The sequence below is a fragment of the Rattus norvegicus genome, chromosome 4 (assembly GCF_021556685.1).
Source record: "Rattus norvegicus strain SHRSP/BbbUtx chromosome 4, alternate assembly SHRSP_T2T, whole genome shotgun sequence".
NCBI classification, from domain to species: Eukaryota; Metazoa; Chordata; class Mammalia; order Rodentia; family Muridae; genus Rattus; species Rattus norvegicus.
This window is the reverse complement of record NC_141537.1, coordinates 14,920,755-14,939,053: the sequence shown is the minus strand read 5'-3', so window position 1 is coordinate 14,939,053 and position 18,299 is coordinate 14,920,755. Positions and strand designations below refer to the sequence as shown.

The 18,299-nt window shown below is 41.8% G+C and overlaps 1 protein-coding gene across 11 annotated transcripts in view; it reads right to left on the bottom strand.

Annotated features, from left to right (window-relative positions):
* Positions 1-269: 269 nt before the first annotated feature.
* Positions 270-18,299, bottom strand: part of Ptpn12 (protein tyrosine phosphatase, non-receptor type 12) — a 71,966-nt gene continuing 53,936 nt past the window's right edge. For 4 of the 11 annotated variants that reach the window (XM_087655658.1, XM_087655667.1, XM_087655660.1 and 1 more), the window contains 6 exons: positions 18,102-18,187; positions 14,358-15,307; positions 10,572-10,640; positions 9,942-10,009; positions 8,824-8,854; positions 270-1,131 (listed from right to left, as the gene is read on the bottom strand). In XM_087655658.1, coding sequence (XP_087511784.1) covers positions 1,070-1,131; positions 8,824-8,854; positions 9,942-10,009; positions 10,572-10,640; positions 14,358-15,307; positions 18,102-18,187 — 1,266 coding nt within the window. In that variant the 3' untranslated portion in view covers positions 270-1,069. 11 annotated transcript variants of the gene reach the window in all.

Below are 18,299 nucleotides of genomic sequence, written 5' to 3'. Positions count from 1 at the left end.
CCATGGTCATGTGATTGAACCCTACCCACAGCTCATGACGGAAAAGATAAGAATGAGGGGCTAGAGAGATGGTTCATCAGTTAAAGAGTGTACATCATTCTTCTAGAGACCTAAGTCAGTTCCCAGCAGCCATGCTGGACAGCTCACAATCTCCTGTAATTCTGGTTCCAGGAGGACCTGATGCACTCGTGTGCACATAACTCCACAGATACACACATACACATAATTAATACAAATCTTTCCTTAAGAATAAAAAACAATACGAGACGTAGCAGTGTAAAACTGTTTGTTTTTTAATGGCAGGTCAACAAATATCCTGAAACATACATAGATTCTGATAGTCTTCTAACCCCAGTTGAATTCAAACTTGAAAGTAACACACGCGAGCTAAGGGAAGTCAATGTTGTTCCAAGGCACTTACTGAATCTCCATGACTAGACGAAAACAAGAACCATTAGGGTGAACAATTAGACAGTATATAATATAAAAATAACTTTTTGCTTACAATTTACAAAAGGTATTATTATTACACTCTTTGATCTCTGATAACCTGCAATGCTGGCTACACGAATCCAGCAAGTTTAAAATTCAGAAACAGTTTTCTAAAATTTCAGGGCAAATAATTTACAAGTAAGATACACAAAGACTTAAACCATGCAGAAATTCTTACATCTTCTGTTAATAATATTTTAGGACTTCAACTTTATCAAATTATATACCTACTTGCCCTGTACATATACAAAATAATGCATACATGATAAAACAGCAAAAGAGTAGTCCTTTAACTCAGTTTATCATAAAAGTATTACTATATTAACAGGTCTACAAGCAGCTTGTAACAGGGTTAAGAGACATTAAGGCAATAATACTTGAAGTTACAAAATAAACAATATGTAATACTTTCTCCTAAGTGTAGTATAAGGCAGGTAGATGGTCCCAGCAAAAAATATTAAGGTAACAATCTACACTGCTATCAGTCCCACATTTTAAAGATGGAATACTATAAATCTGGCTTTCAGTGGCACTTGAATTTTCCAGTATAATTTAAAGTGTCTTTTAACTCCCTGAATCATGTCCATTCTGAAGGTGGATCTCTTGGTCCTTTAGGTTTTCCACAGCGATTACCAAAACCTGTTGCCAAAAAAACAAAAAAACACAATAACAAATTAACATCCAAAAGGACTTCAAAAAAACATTTTTAAGAATGTATCTAAGAATACATGCATAGCTGTTCCCCCAAACAAAATTACCTGGGTCACCCCTACCAGTGCAACAGAACACCAGTTGCAGCCTCCCTTCCACCCTGTCCATGCCTCGTGGGTGCCACAGACCACCCCCCCTGGCCTCCCCTTCCCCAAGTCTCCAACACCAGCAAGCATTCTCCATAAGCATATCAGTGGAGCAGGCCAAAACAGGCAACACACAGCCATCACACTCTGAACATCTAGAAGAAACAGAAACCAAAGAACAAAACACCCACCCAACAAAGACAAGCCAGAAACCAGCACCTACATCTATAATCACTCCAAACTCAGATACCCGGATGCTAGCATAGAGAACACAGTAATAGCCAGGGCCAGGAATCCTACCATACCAGGCCCTGAATGCTTCAACATAGCTGAAGTATGATGTGAGCGCGAGCGCACGCGCACACACACACACACACACACACACACACAGAGAGAGAGAGAGAGAGAGAGAGAGAGAGAGAGAGAGAGAGAGAGACCTTAATTACAACTCTGTGAAGATGTCAGAGGTCCTTAAAGAGGAAATTAATAGATCAAAGAAAAGCCAGAAAAACACAAACAAAAATTGGACAAAAAGAAAGCCAAGGGGAAAAAACAAATAGACAGACAGATGAAGAAAACTAATAAAACTGTTCAAAACCTGAAAATGGAAACAGAAGCCATAAAGAAAACACAAACAGGGAATCCTGGAGATGGAGATTTAGGAATGTGAACAGGAAGCACAAAGGCAAGCTTCACCAACAGAATGTAAGCAACGGAAGATTATGTCAGTCACTGAAGGTAACAGAAGACCTAGATACCCCAGTCAAAGAAAACCTCTTATCTAAAAAATCCCCAACACAAAACATCCATGAAATATTGGACACCTTGAAGAGACCAAACCAAGAATATTAGGAGTAGAGGAAAGAGAAGATCCTAAGATCAAAGACCTAGAAAAAAAAATTCAACAAAATCATGGAATAAAGTTTTCCAAACTAAAAAATAATATGCTGATAATTCTATAAGCATATAGAACACCAAATAGATTGGACCGGAAGAGATAAAATACTAACCATACAGAAGAAAGGTTATTAGAAGCTGCAAGGGAAGCCAGGTAGTTGATCCCAGCCACACCTTTAATCCCCAACACCGGGAGGCAGAGGCAGACAGATCTCTTGACTTCCAAGCCAGCCTGGTCTACAGAGTGAGTTCCAGGACCACCAGAGCTACACAGAGAAACCCTGTTTTAGGGGGAAAATGCTGCAAGGGAAAAAGACCACATAACATATAAAGGCAGAATTGCACCTGACTTCTCAGCGGAGACTCTAAAAGTCAGAAGGGCCCAAACAGATAGATGTCTTACATGCTCTAAGAGACTAGAGATGCCAGTTCAGCAAAACTTTTAATCACCATAGGAAAAAATGAGTCATCTCATGATCAATTTTAAGCAATATCTATCTACAAATCTAGCCCTACAGAGGTGTTAGAAGGAAAACTGAACCCAAGGAACATAACTACATCCATGAAAACACAAGAAATAAATAACTGCAGACCAGCAAACCCAAAAGGGGCACACACACTACCAGCACCAGCACCACCAAAATAATAGGAATTCACAATCATTGGTCATGAGATTGATCTCTCAATATCAACCATCTTAAACTCCTCGATAAAAAGACACAGACTAACAGAATGGATGTGAAAACAGGATCCATCCTTCTGTTGCATACAAGAAACACACCTATATTCAACAAAACTTGAAAATCTGCAGGAAATGGACAATTTCCTAGACAGATACCAGGTACCGAAGTTAAATCAGGAACAGATAAACCAGTTAAACAACCCCATAACTCCTAAGGAAATAGAAGCAGTCATTAAAGGTCTCCCAACCAAAAAGAGCCCAGGTCCAGACGGGTTTAGTGCAGAATTCTATCAGACCTTCATAGAAGACCTCATACCAATATTATCCAAACTATTCCACAAAATTGAAACAGATGGATCACTACCGAATTCCTTCTATGAAGCCACAATTACTCTTATACCTAAACCACACAAAGACACAACAAAGAAAGAGAACTTCAGACCAATTGCCCTTATGAATATCGACGCAAAAATACTCAATAAAATTCTGGCAAACCGAATCCAAGAGCACATCAAAACAATCATCCATCATGATCAAGTAGGCTTCATCCCAGGCATGCAGGGATGGTTTAACATACGGAAAACCATCAACGTGATCCATTATATAAACAAACTGAAAGAACAAAACCACATGATCATTTCATTAGATGCTGAGAAAGCATTGGACAAAATTCAACACCCCTTCATGATAAAAGTCCTGGAAAGAATAGGAATTCAAGGCCCATACCTGAACATAGTAAAAGCCATATACAGCAAACCAGTTGCTAACATTAAACTAAATGGAGAGAAACTTGAAGCAATCCCAGTAAAATCAGGGACTAGACAAGGCTGCCCACTCTCTCCCTACTTATTCAATATAGCTCTTGAAGTTCTAGCCAGAGCAATCAGACAACAAAAGGAGGTCAAGGGGATACAGATCGGAAAAGAAGAAGTCGAAATATCACTATTTGCAGATGATATGATAGTATATTTAAGTGATCCCAAAAGTTCCACCAGAGAACTACTAAAGCTGATAAACAACTTCAGCAAAGTGGCTGGGTATAAAATTAACTCAAATAAATCAGTAGCCTTCCTCTACACAAAAGAGAAACAAGCCGAGAAAGAAATTAGGGAAACGACACCCTTCATAACAGACCCAAATAATATAAAGTACCTCGGTGTGACTTTAACCAAGCAAGTATAAGATTTGTACAATAAGAACTTCAAGACACTGAAGAAAGAAATTGAAGAAGACCTCAGAAGATGGAAAGATCTCCCATGCTCATGGATTGGCAGGATTAATATAGTAAAAATGGCCATTTTACCAAAGCGATCTACAGATTCAATGCAATCCCCATCAAAATACCAATCCAATTCTTCAAAGAGTTAGACAGAACAATTTGCAAATTCATCTGGAATAACAAAAAACCCAGGATAGCTAAAACTATCCTCAACAATAAAAGGACTTCAGGGGGAATCACTATCCCTGAACTCAAGCAGTCTTACAGAGCAATAGTGATAAAAACTGCATGGTATTGGTACAGAGACAGACAGATAGACCAATGGAACAGAATTGAAGACCCAGAAATGAACCCACACACCTATGGGCACTTGATTTTTGACAAAGGAGCCAAACCATCAAATGGAAAAAAGATAGCATTTTCAGCAAATGGTGCTGGTTCAACTGGAGGTTAACATGTAGAAGAATGCAGATCGATCCATGCTTATCACCCTGTACAAAGCTTAAGTCCAAGTGGATCAAGGACCTCCACATCAAACCAGATACACTCAAACTAATAGAAGAAAAACTAGAGCAGCATCTCGAACACATGGGCACTGGAAAAAAATTTCCTGAACAAAACACCAATGGCTTATGCTCTAAGATCAAGAATCGACAAATGGGATCTCATAAAACTGCAAAGCTTCTGTAAGGCAAAGGACACTGTGGTTAGGACAAAACGGCAACCAACAGATTGGGAAAAGATCTTTACCAATCCTACAACAGATAGAGGCCTTATATCCAAAATATACAAAGAACTCAAGAAGTTAGACCGCAGGGAGACAAATAACCCTATTAAAAAATGGGGTTCAGAGCTAAACAAAGAATTCACAGCTGAGGAATGCCGAATGGCTGAGAAACACCTAAAGAAATGTTCAACATCTTTAGTCATAAGGGAAATGCAAATCAAAACAACCCTGAGATTTCACCTCACACCAGTGAGAATGGCTAAGATCAAAAACTCAGGGGACAGCAGATGCTGGCGAGGATGTGGAGAAAGAGGAACACTTCTCCATTGTTGGTGGGATTACAGACTGGTACAACCATTCTGGAAATCAGTCTGGAGGTTCCTCAGAAAATTGGACATTAAACTGCCTGAGGATCCAGCTATACCTCTCTTGGGTATATACCCAAAAGATGCCCCAACATATAAAAAAAGACACGTGCTCCACTATGTTCATTGCAGCCTTATTTATAATAGCCAGAAGCTGGAAAGAACCCAGATGCCCTTCAACAGAGGAATGGATTCAAAAAATGTGGTACATCTACACAATGGAATATTACTCAGCTATCAAAAACAATGACTTTATGAAATTCATAGGCAAATGGTTGGAACTGGAAAATATCATCCTGAGTGAGGTAACCCAATCACAGAAAAAACACACATGGTATGCACTCATTGATAAGTGGCTATTAGCCCAAATGCTTGAATTACCCTAGATGCCTAGAACAAATGAAACTCAAGACGGATGATCAAAATGTGAATGCTTCACTCCTTCTTTAAAAGGGGAACAAGAATACCCTTGGCAGGGAAGGGAGAGGCAAAGATTAAAACAGAGACTGAAGGAACACCCATTCAGAGCCTGCCCCACATGTGGCCCATACATATACAGCCATCCAATTAGACAAGATGGATGAAGCAAAGAAGTGCAGGCCGACAGGAGCCGGATGTAGATCGCTCCTGAGAGACACAGCCAGAATACAGCAAACACAGAGGCAAATGCCAGCAGCAAACCACTGAACTAGGACCCCCGATGAAGGAATCAGAGAAAGAACTGGAAGAGCTTGGAGGAGCTCGAGACCCTTTATGAACAACAATGCCAAGCAACCAGAGCTTCCAGGGACTAAGCCACTACCTAAAGACTATACATGGACTGACCCTGGACTCTGACCTCATAGGTAGCAATGAATATCCTAGTAAGAGCACCAGTGGAAGGGGAAGCCCTGGGTCCTGCTAAGACTGAACCCCCAGTGAACTAGATTGTTGGGGGGAGGGCGGCAATGGGGGAGGATGGGGAGGGGAACACCGATAAGAAAGGGGAGGGGGGAGGGGGATGACTATCCGGAAACTGGGAAAGGGAATAACACTCGAAATGTATATAAGAAATACTCAAGTTAATAAAAAAAAAAAAAAAAAAAAAAAAAGAAACACACCCTAATATCAAGTACAGACATTACCTCAGAGTAAGAGTTGGAAAAAGAATTTCCAAACAAATGGACCTAAGAAGCAAGCTTGTATAGCCATTCTAATATCTAACAAAACGTGTTTTCAACCAAAATTAATCTGGAGAGATTGGAAAGGACAGACACAAGCACTAAGAGAGTCACTGTGCCTGGCTTTTAGAATCATGAATTACCAATGTCTGTGACTTCTGTTAGACTTTCTGTTATTTCCTCTTTCTTGTCACTGAAAGTGGGTGAACAAGCCGCTGTGTGGGAAACCCCTGCATCTAAAAGGAAACGTCCTTATTAATCACCGGCTTAGGGCAGCACCTCATTCACAGTAATTTGCAGCAGGAAGGGCACAGAATAAAAGAGCAAGTTTCACCTTATGGTTGCCATTTCTAAGACTCCATACAAGGAGAGGGGTAATGAGCAACTGGTCTGTGTGTGTGTGTGTGTGTGTGTGTGTGTGTGTGTGTGTGTGTGTGTGTGTGTGTGTGTGTGTTCTGGTGGTGGTGTTTCTAAGACTCCATAGCAACTGGTGTGTGTGTGTGTGTGTGTGTGTGTGTGTGTGTGTGTGTGTGTGTGTTCTGGTGGTGGTGTTTTGAGACAGTCTTGTTACATATCTTCAGCTCTCCTGTGTTGAAGTCAGAAGCATGAACCACAGCCGAGCTCCAATCAGGCAGTCTACACATGTGTGTTGGGGAGGTTCTGTGTACTTACCTCATTTCATCAATCCCGAACATGGCATGCTGTATTTTCTAAAGTAGTTATAGTCAAACAGGTTTCTAATTACTGGACAATTTACTACTCCCCATGCCAATATGAATTCTTTTTAAGTCTTCTTGTTTAAATTGTAGTTAATTTACTAATTTAAAGATCAATGAAAAGATTACTTTAAAAAAAATTAAGATTAATTCTTATACAATTTCTTCCTTCCCTCTTTTCTCCCTCCTTCCTTCCTTCAAGAGGGAACTTGGTAAGTAAACCAGGCTGGCGGCCTCAGACTCAGAGATCCGTGTGCCTTGTGCCTCCAGGGGTTTCAGGTTGCAGACAAGCAGCACACCCACACCCAGCCTCCTTCGTTGTTTCTGTTGAGAAACCTTTCTGGAAACCCAGGATAAGTCTACAGGTGTTCCCTGTGCTCATGATTCTGCCTTGTTATTCTTTGCCCACCCCACCCCCGACCCACTCTTGTTCTCTTTCCACTCTGCTAATCCAGAGTCTTGCTATGTAGCCCAGGCTGGCTTCTAACGCCCAACCCCCTGCCTGCTTCTAAGTGCTAGAATTTCAAGCATCAGCATCAGGCCCTACTTGGTTTCCTTTGAAACCATGTACATTTATTTCTTATGGGAATGCAGGTGCCACAGCATGTGTGGAGGCCACCATGTGGATCCTAGCAGTTCAACGCAGGCTGCCAGGCTTGGCAGCTAGCACCCTCACCCTGGGAGCCATCTCATTGACCTAAAACAATTTCCTAAAACAAACAAACAGGTTCAGCTCAAAGGTACACAAAGTCCTGCCAAGACCAGGGCAGGCCCTGGGGACAGAGTTTTCTAGCTGCTGGCCTAGTAAGAGACATGCATAAATCATCTTAGTGGTGGTGAGGAGTTCCTCAGGGCCACCTTCTAAGGAGGAAGACGGGGCAGATTTAAAGTCTCAAGCTTAGGTGAAGGTCATCCAGGAATAAGACTCAGCCTTAGAGGTCAAGGTTTAGTAAGGCAGAGGGCACAGGAGACGGTGCCAAATGGAGCACAGGAAGAGCAGGGAGCACCAAGAGCCCAACTGTAGACATTGCCAAGGAGGCAAAGTCCTGGGGACTAGCAGTGTCACAGTGGCAGCAGTGCCGATGATAACTTCATCTACTTTACTCATGATGGTGAGATCCTTCAGTCACTCCTCCCCTCCTGCTGCCCCTTCCAAATTCTGGGACTGCAAGTGTGCACCATCATGCCTGGTTTCTGAAGGGCTGGGAAATTAGGACTTTATGCACGCTAGGCCCTCACTGAGCTATCCTAAGTCAAATATAAAACTTCTAACTCGTAGTATTAACTATTGACTTATTTTCCAATAAACATGAGCACCCCCAGCAGTTATGGAGACATTTCCATTTGTTGGTCAATATGGAGCATATACTCAAACGGGAATGAACTTCTAAGTACCTGTTGTTAACTTTGGTGCTAAAAAGTAAACCTAGACTTTAGACCTGTTAACTATGTGCTCAATTAGAGCTATACCATAGCTTCTAGATATTTTAATAAACAATAAAAACACAACAAATATCCAAAAAGCAACACATAAACCCATAACTTCTGATAATAAATGTTCCCGTGACTTTCCGATTCAGATCAATAGTATTTATGGGTGGGTCAGCTTAGAAGAATTATGCCACAGAACTGTGTTTCCTCAAGCAGTTATTGCAGAGATCTTTACATAACATAGAGGAATAACCGAAGAGCACGAAGCAAGATATGTGCTGTTTTAGATAAACTAATCTGAAACACCTCTGGTAAAAAGGAAGAAATAATAACTCACCGTGTTTGTCATTTCCAGAGGTTATCAAGCCCTGCAAGGACATTTTACAGTTATTACAGAAAGCTCATCTTATGTGCAGTAAATAGAAGACAATCTGCTATAGGAATGACCCCAAGAAATTGAGATATAAAAAACCCCCCTCCTTGTTACCTATTTGTTTTTGAAACAGAATCTCACTTAGTCCAGGCTAGTTTCAAACTCACTATGTAGTCAAGGGTGGGCTCAAATTCCTGACCTTTCCTCCTTCACCTCCTTAAGTGCTAGCATTATAGGCACACACTACCAAGCTTGATTTGTATCTTGATTTTCAATATCAAAGAAAAAGAAAACAATGGTATATTATTATGCTTGAAATTCTGTTTTGCTTTACTTAAAAATTTCCCATTCCTTTGAGGCAGAGTCTCTCACTGATTCTGGGTGCAGGGGCACACCTAGGTCCTCATGCTTGAGTAGCAATTGCTCTTACACACTAAGCCATCTCCACAGCTCTTACTACCTTGATGTATACTGTAAAGGGAAACTTCTGCATTAAAACAAGACAAACACCCCCCACCCAGCTAATGCTGGAGGAGCACAGAACTGTAATCTACTACTGTGGTGTCCCCGAGTCCAAATTACCACTACAGAGTTTTTCTTGAATATAAAATAAACCTAGGGTGGTTGTATATGACAGGGGGACAAAATACTGAGTTCTATTCATATCTCCAAAATGACTTAAGACATGGTCTAATTTATGAACTTTTCAGTAGCAGTGTAACCAAGTCAGAGATGTCCTCACGAAAGCCAGAGTTCTTACATTGTATCTTACAAAAAAGCTGCAGCTTACGTTTTACGTCAACGTTTAATCCACAGCCTATCATGGTAGTGCATATATATGATAAGTAGTACTTGAGCTGAGGAGAAAGAGGAAGAGGGCCAACAGTTCAAGGGCAGCCCTGGACACAAGGTGAGTTTGAGGACAGTCTGACTATAGGAGACCCTGTCTCAAAAAATATCAAAAAAAGTAACACCTGTAAAAAAACTAATTAAAAAGAGTCAAGTCCAGGAACAGAGGAAGCGCGTAACTGAGGGTGACAAGCTCTCGGATGGAGCTAACACAGCGATTCCAAATGACTCACTTCAGATTCCCTGTGCTCCGAGCACTCCTGACTTGGAAGTTCATGCCAATCAGATCTTATGGGCATATCTGGGGAACAAAAAAAAGAAATCACAATATTAAAACTTTTGTCTTAACATTAAAAATAGCAGAGGAGAAGTCAGAAGAGGCATGTTATGTATGGGAAATATATGGAGTTGGTGGTGGAAAACCAGGTGTGGATGTATGAATTATCAAAAATAAATGATGTTATTAAAAAAACTTTTGTCTTTAATCCTTGAATTTTTTTTATTAAAGTCAATGCAAAAAAAAATCCTATAAATTTTAGAAACTATCCTCATAAACACGTGAATTCACAACGCAAGTTGAATGTTAACTTACATAAGTTGAATGGATTAAAGAATGAAATGACACCAACAAATCCAAGTTCTCTTGAAACTGCAGTTACCTTAATTCTAGTAGTTTCCAATGACTACTACAAATGCAGTCACTTAGCAACTTCAGGAAGGGAAAAATACTTACTTAAAGCGTTTTCAAGTGAGTAATAAAAACCTGTCAGCATCAATTAAAACGTACACTTCGATTTTGATTACTCAGTATAGTAGTTGATAGATTAAACCCAGCAATGAAGAAGACGTACTCATCCGCTCACCTGCTAATACAAAAGACTCGGGAGTTCTTTCAGGTAAGGGAGGAGGCGACTCTTCACTAACGTCAGCATCTAGATTAAACACACAATTTATTAATTAATTCAGACAATTAAACATTAGTAAAATACCATCTAAACAGAGAACTTCCTCATTGTCTCAAAAGAGTAAATGTCCAGCACCACGAAATTAGTTTCAGACATTGTCGCCACCCTATTCATGCTGCACAGACTCCGTTACTGTGTACAGAGCCAATAGCTCCCACAAGCCTGCAGGCGCTGAAGACATTGCTCTCACTGCACTATGACGCCATGAGTTTCCTCGTGATGCTTTGTGTGTCGAGCAGAAAGCCGCTCACCTGGTTAAAGCCAGTGTTTCCCAAATGACTGGCTTGCTTAACTGTGATGAACTGTAGCTACCATGCGCTGGGGGACAGTGGACTGTGCCAGGAAACTGGGTAAGGCTGAGGCGGGGTCAGAGTCCCCGGCACCCAGGAACCCACCTGAGACTGAAGGCGGCTCCCTGCTCCCTACCAGATTCCTGGCCTGGAACACGTGCCACGCTACCCACATAGGAAGGACCCGTGATCAGAACAGAGTTCTGCATGCTAATGGGGTATCTGGAGGCCCTGAGACAGGCAATAGGGTTCCCTTCCAGGACATTCCTCCCTGCAGAAGGTATTTAATCTCTGCTCCACAATGAGCCATCTGTCTAGTTCACTCACGGAAAAATTACGTACTTGAGTCAATCTCAAACAATTAAAGTAACATCTTAAGTCACATTATCTTCCCATTAGATATAATTTTAATAACCGTATATTTACTACTAGGTAGTGAAGGATCGTCAGACTCTGTGTCAAGGACATAAGCTAAAGTCATTTAAAGGCTTTTTCAGCAGTAGAAACCTAGCTAGCCCATAGAAAGGGTAAGAGGTAAAGCAGCAAGCCCCATAGGTAGCCTTAGGACTCGGGATAAACCGGTGTCCTGGATCTTTGAATCCCTGCTCTAGGAAGCGAAAACAACCGAGGAGGTCCTAGGGCCATGCGCGTGCCCAGTCTGGGCAGGGTGGACATGGGACACTATGCTGAGGAAACTATTGTTCTGCCCAGGCTTCATCCTTACTTTCTCTGAAAACGAGCAGTCTGGCAGGACAGCATCTTTCCCATATTCGATAGCAAGAAAAGCTCAAATCAAGTACATTTTCATAAGCAATGAGGCTGGCCGACTGCCCATGCCCCTTATGTTTATTTAGCTGGTGACATCACACAAAGTGAAGCCTTCAGTCCAGAGTTCCAATACAATACTCCATAGATGCACCTAGAGCAGCAGAACTATTTCCCTCATCCAAGAGTGGCAGGGAGCAGGTGAGCCAACAAGCACGGTTCCTCCTTGTCCTCTTAGCACAAACCGCCACACAGGACACTGGGACTGAGTTCTGAACCTGCTAAGTATCTGTCAGGTTCCCGATAACCACTGTCAAGAAGTCTGTTTTCTTAACTGTGGCCCTTGCTTCTCAACTGCATGCTTCTCCCTGGATCTATAAATGGCCTTTCACACACTTCAAGCTTTCTGTACAGTTTACATAATGACTGGGGTTAGAGCTCCAGGCTGGTACACTTACCCAGCACGTAAGAGGCTCAAGTTTCATTCCTAGAAGCCCTTCTACCCCCAAGACTTCTTCAACTAGAGACTGCCTTGTATTACAAAGGTTCTGAGCACCACAGTGTGTGGGGCCTACTCAGGTCAAACCTGAATAACATATCAGGCCTGAGAAAATGATGAAGTAAAAGTTCACAGCACATGTTTGGCATGTATAAACCCTGGGTACATGGGAATAAAAGGGAGAAAAAAGGAAAAAGAGAACTAATGAAAGAATTCATAGTGAAAAATCTTGTCAGGCAATAACATACAAAATACTATTTCTGCTATCAATACCAAATTATTGGGTTAACTCACCAACAAATTCTAATACAAAATTTCCTAATATTTTCAAGGCAATTGTTTTACAAAGCAAGTAACAAATTAAGTAATAACCAATTATTAAACAGTACCTACAAGGTAAGTGATTAGGAACAATTAAAAATAAGTCTACTTTTATTAATTTATCATTTATTTTTATTTTATGCACATTGGCGTTTTGCCTGCATGTATATCTGTGTGTGAGTGATGAGTCCTTGGAACTGGAGTTAAAATAGACAGATGTGAACTGCTGTGTGGCTGCTGGGAACTGAACCAGGGTCTTCTGGAAGAGCAGCCAGTGCTGTCGATAACTGAGCCGTCACTGTACCCCTGACAAGTCAGTCTACTGTGGCAGTCAACAGTAGTGCACTCCCGGGTATCTCAAGAGCACAGAGGACTGAGCCAGAAAGATGGAGTTGCAGGCTCTTGTCTCAAAAGCAAGAAAGCACTGTGTGAAGATCTCAAGACCCAACAGTCTACAGCAGGCATGGTGAATCAAACTAGAATCCCAGTGCAAAGGAGTCAGGAGGATCCCGAGTTCCAGGTTTGCCTGAACTACGTAAGAAACATACAGAGTGGGAGAATACATGTGTCCTGACATAGCAGACTTAGCGGAGAGGTGTTAAGGGAGCAGGCCTGGTATCAGGGTCTACACTCACTCTGCTCAGTCTTGAATAAATACAAGGCCTCTGGTCAGCAGAGTGGTCTCCAGTACCGTCTGGGTGAAGCTGCCAGCTCAGAGAAACTTTACTTGTAAGCATTTATGAAAACAGCTCTCTAAAAGTTATTTTGTAGTCAACGGTAGGAAAACAGAGCTACTAAGTGTTCCCAAGAAGCATGGGCGAAATCAAATGGCTAAGCAAGGGTCTACAGTGTGTGTCACCAATTCCACCAACATAATGATCACATTCTTGTAACAATAAATATAAACTTTAATTAAAATGTAAGGGCAGGGGCTGGCCCTGATTGTTTTTGAGACCCTTCTCCTCCAGAGCTGGCTTGTTCGCCTTGATGTGACAGTATGTGCCTGGTCTTACTGAAGCTTGTGGGGTGATATTTCTGGGAGGCCTGCTCTTTTGGTGGGGCAAAGATCTGGGGAAGAGGGGAGAGGGGGGAAGGAAGATGGGAGAGAGGGGAAACTGTGATTGAGATATGAGAGTAGAATAGAAGCATACTAATGTAAATGCTGAGACATTAAATAAGGTTGTGTATTTCTTTTTTTTTTTTAGGTTGTGTATTTCTATAAAAAAATTCTGCTAATTATAAACATTTACACTAGTTGGAGAGAAGAAAAGACTTTAAATTAGAATATTTAAAAAAAGAATAGATGGGCTGGAGAGATGGCCCATCGGTTAAGAGCACTGGCTGCTCGTCCAGAGGTCCTAAGTTCAATTCCCAGTAACCACATGGTGGCTCACAACCATCTGCGATGGGATCTGATGCCCTCTTCAGGTGTGTGATTGAAGACGGCGACAGTGTACTCATGTAAATAAAAATAAATAATATTTAAAAAAAAAAAGCGATCTGTCCAGTTGAAGTGGAGCGTGTCTTTAATCCCAGCACTGAGGAGGCAGAGACAGGTGGATGGATCTCTGGGATTTCCAGGCCAGCCTGGTCTAACAGAGTGAGTTCCAGGACAGCCAGGGATACAGAGAGACCCTGTGTCAAAAAACCAAAAACTAAACCACAAATTAACAAAAAGTTAACTAAAAAACAACTCAGTTTTGTTGCAAGTTCGAGTATGGTGTGGAATGCTAAGGAACTGACAGAGCTGAAGTGCTTAGAGCAGAGATGGGCAGGTAAGAAAGAGCTGAACATCAGACACTAAATTACCTTTCTCAGCACCTGAATGCCGCCTTCCTGCCATTTCCTGCCTGGCAATGGACATGGGCAGTACTCTCCTAGTGCAAGCACTCTCGGTACTACTGGCAGGAGACACGGTGGCACTTGCTGTTGAAATGCTAGTTTTGTTCTTGGTCACAGCACCATCGGAGTTCCCTTCGTCTGAGTCGTCAGAGTGAAGAGGGTTGGTAAAGCTGAGAGGAGCTCTCGGCAGAGGGGAGCTGTTATGGTGCTCTGTGAGATCGTGGGATTCCTCTTCTGCTGTCGAGTTTGGTGTGGAACTCACAGTTTTTAGAGTTTGAGAATGATTATCTGGTGAGTCAGATACAGGTGTGGCATTTTCAGGTCCATGAAGTGACCATGTCACATGTCCTTTCTTATCAAGGGGCAAGCAGTCTGGCCGTGGAGGTGTGTGTGAGTTCTGGGACTCTTCTGAAGACTCAGGAGCGTTGTCTAAGTGTGAGGCACTGCAGTCCGCACAGGAATTCTGAGACACATCGTGAACCTTTAGATCACCTGAACTTAACTCCTGTGGCTTAGAGCTTTTGTCAACTACAGAAGATGAAGCAGACTTAATTTTAATCGCATGTCCCCTATTCAAGAGTGTGTTCCCATCAAAACTTTTGGGCCCTTCTTGGAGAGGGACTTTCTTAATCTCAAAACTTAAATTTTGTTCTAACTTTTTATCTGTGTGCTCAACAGCAGATTCGCTTCTCCCCATTAGGTCCGCTGACTTATCATAGTTTCTGTTGAGGTCCGTTGGGGGCTGCTCTGGGGAAGCCATGTGCAGCACTGGCTTTGGGTGGTACCTGTCACTGTCTTGCCACACAGTGGTAACGGTTGGGAATGCTGAAGGAGGCGATGGTGTCAGGATGGGCGGCACCGGGTGAGGCTCTGGTGGCTGGAGGATTTCTTCCTTGGCATCCCCCTCTACAAGACAACTGCGATTCACAAACAGGACGTCAGCAATGGTTAACACGTAACAGTACGTTGACGGATTATTTTTCAAGGTAATACAGATGTACTGTTTTAAAGCTCTATGACATTAATGAAAAACAGTAGCCCCACCTTCTATCCTATTAACCAGAGGTGCCTACTCTGAAACTTTCTCACGGGGTTGGGTGTGAAGGCATAGGCCTTTAATCCCAGCACTGGAAGGCAGAGGCAGGTGAATCTCTGTGAGTTTGAGGCCAGCATGGTCTACAAAGCAAGTTTTGGGACAGGACCAGAACTACATATTGGAAATAAGAAAAAACTTTACAGTTACTTCTAAGATAAACCCCAATATTTTAAAATATTGACGACTGCTATTTATTTCTTGATCTCTTTGTTTTAAACATCATACTTTCTGCTTTGGAACTCTCTCCTGTGTTACCTTTCTGACAGTCTTAACTGTTTTTTGGCTCAATCTGTAACCACCACACACTTACAACACCATGCTTTTTTCATTCTATAACGTCTTGTCTTCCTGTTAGTCTTTGAGTTTTACAAGGTTTTTCTGTGTAGTCCTAGCTGTCCTGGAACTCACTCTGCAAACCAGGCTGGCTTCAAATTCAGAGATCTACCTGTCTCTACCTTCCTAAGGTAGAGACCAATTATACAAAAAAGCCAAAAGCCAAAAATACACATTCTAAACTGCATCTAATTATCAGGGGCTTATTCTAATCCATGAGTTAAGGGTGTGTGTGTGTGTGTGTGTGTGTGTGTGTGTGTGTGTGTGTGTGTGTGTAGCTACTTATGCTCATGTGAAGGCCAGAGGTCAAACTTGGGATCTTCTGCCATGCTCTAATTTGTCTTGAGACAGGCTCTCACTGAACCAGAGCTGCCATTTGGGCTAGACTGGCTGGAGACAGCACCTAGGATTTGCCAGTTTCCCTCTCTCCCTCCTTCTAATGGTCGGGTTCATGCACAGGCCACCATGCCAAGCTTTTGATGTAGGTGCTGGTGATCTGGACTCAGGTCCTCACACTTGTGCAGCAAGCTCTTTAATCACTAAGCCATCTCCAGACCCGTATTTGTTTTCTTAACTAATGGAAATAAACTTATATTTATCTAATTAAATATCTCTAGATATTTAGACCAGGCTGTAGTTGAATAAAGTTTTACTCATTATTTGTGTGCGGGACATGATGTGTAGCTATGTATGGACCACAGTGGTAGGCAGAAGACAGACTTCACGAGCTGAGTCTTACTTTCCACCCGGCTCTGAACTCAGGTCATCGGATTCCCTCGACACTGAGTGACCTGTGCACCGAACCATCTGACAGGCCTGACCTTGACCTTCTGATCTTTCTGCCTTTACCTTCCGAGAGCCTGGTCTGAAATGCTGTAATTTTTAGATGGGCTGGTTCTCTCATCATTTTCCTCCAGTTTTCTTTGATATTTTTGGCTTTTAATGAATCCACATGCAATTTAATATAGTCAGTTTTAAAAACACATATTCTGGTATTTTGAAAACTATGGCAAATAAGAAAAAGTACCTTAAATATTATTTAAAAGCTAAACTACATACATAATTTTCCGACTAAGAAAATTTATTTTGGTTTTTTTAAATTAACAAAAATAATAAACCTCTATTTAAAATTCTATTTTCTACTATCTACTACTCTATAATAAACCTCTTTAATACAACTTATTTGAATTTACTACAATTGTCTTTTAAAAAGATAAAAACTTGAGGCCGGTGAGATGGCTCAGCATTTAAAAATACCGTTGCTTTTCCAGGATCAGGGTTTGATTCCCTGCGCCCACAACTGCTTACAACAGCCTGTCATCCAGTTGTAAGGGATGTGACCCACCTTACACATGCACATAGAGATTTATCTGCACACATGTACACAGATGCAGATAAAGTACACATAAAGTCCAATGAGTAAGTCTAAAAAAATAATAAAAACCTGACATGTAGGCGAGGCTATCGTCTGCAGCAATCCCCAAATCTGCCTCAGTTTCTTCACTTCTGACCTGACATTGCACCATCTTATTTTGTACTTGCTCCTTTTTTCAAGTTCCTAGGTGAATTTCCCCACAACCCTACGCTGTTTGTGAGCTTCCCTAGTCAGACGCTCTAATGCTCTGACGGGACCCACCACAGCACCTTACTGCAGTCTCTTAGCTGCCATCTGCAATTCAACGTCTTCCATGCTCTGTGCTCTGCACACAGGTTTGAATGTGCAGCTCAGTCTCCGGGTAGCACAGTTGGGAGCACACACTCCTGCTAGGCCTGCACTCCCTCAGGGCGGGGCCTGCGGCCTAGTGGGAGGATGCTTGTCTGCCACAGGAAGCCCTGGGTTCCTTTCCTATCACCAAACTCCAGACAAACACAATAAAGTCATCTCTCCTCTGAGCCTCTACCACAGTGCTTTCCAACCGTGCTTCTGCCTTTTGTGCTCTATCCAGGATAACCAGTCTTGATAACCTTGGTCAAGACAGCATCTGGGCAGTTTCTCTTGAAACATGAACTGTTTTCTGATTTCCTGGGTCTAGAGAGTTCTTCTATCCTAAGAGAAACCATTTTAAATGAAGCGAAGAGAATATTCCCTATTCTAACACCAAAATACACATTTTGGTATAGTATACTACTGACATTTTATATAAAAATCAAACAAAAACTTTAGCTTATCAGTAACAAGTAATTGCTAAACGTTCTACAGCTTAAGAAATAGCCAGTTATAAAACTAAGAAGTAATCAGAACTTGTCATTTTAGTTTGGTCATGTCCTAAGGCACACAATACCTTCGAGTCCGTGGTGGCTTTGGAGGAGGAGAATCTTGTTTTTCACTATCAATGGAACTGACCATGTTTCCAGTGCTAATTTCATTCTGCAAAGGGGAAGAAAAGTTTCAGTAAAATTACAGGAAAAATATTTTCCTCGGTTGATACACGAGAGCTAAACCTACAGAGTTGTCTTAAGACCCCACACTATGGTATGTG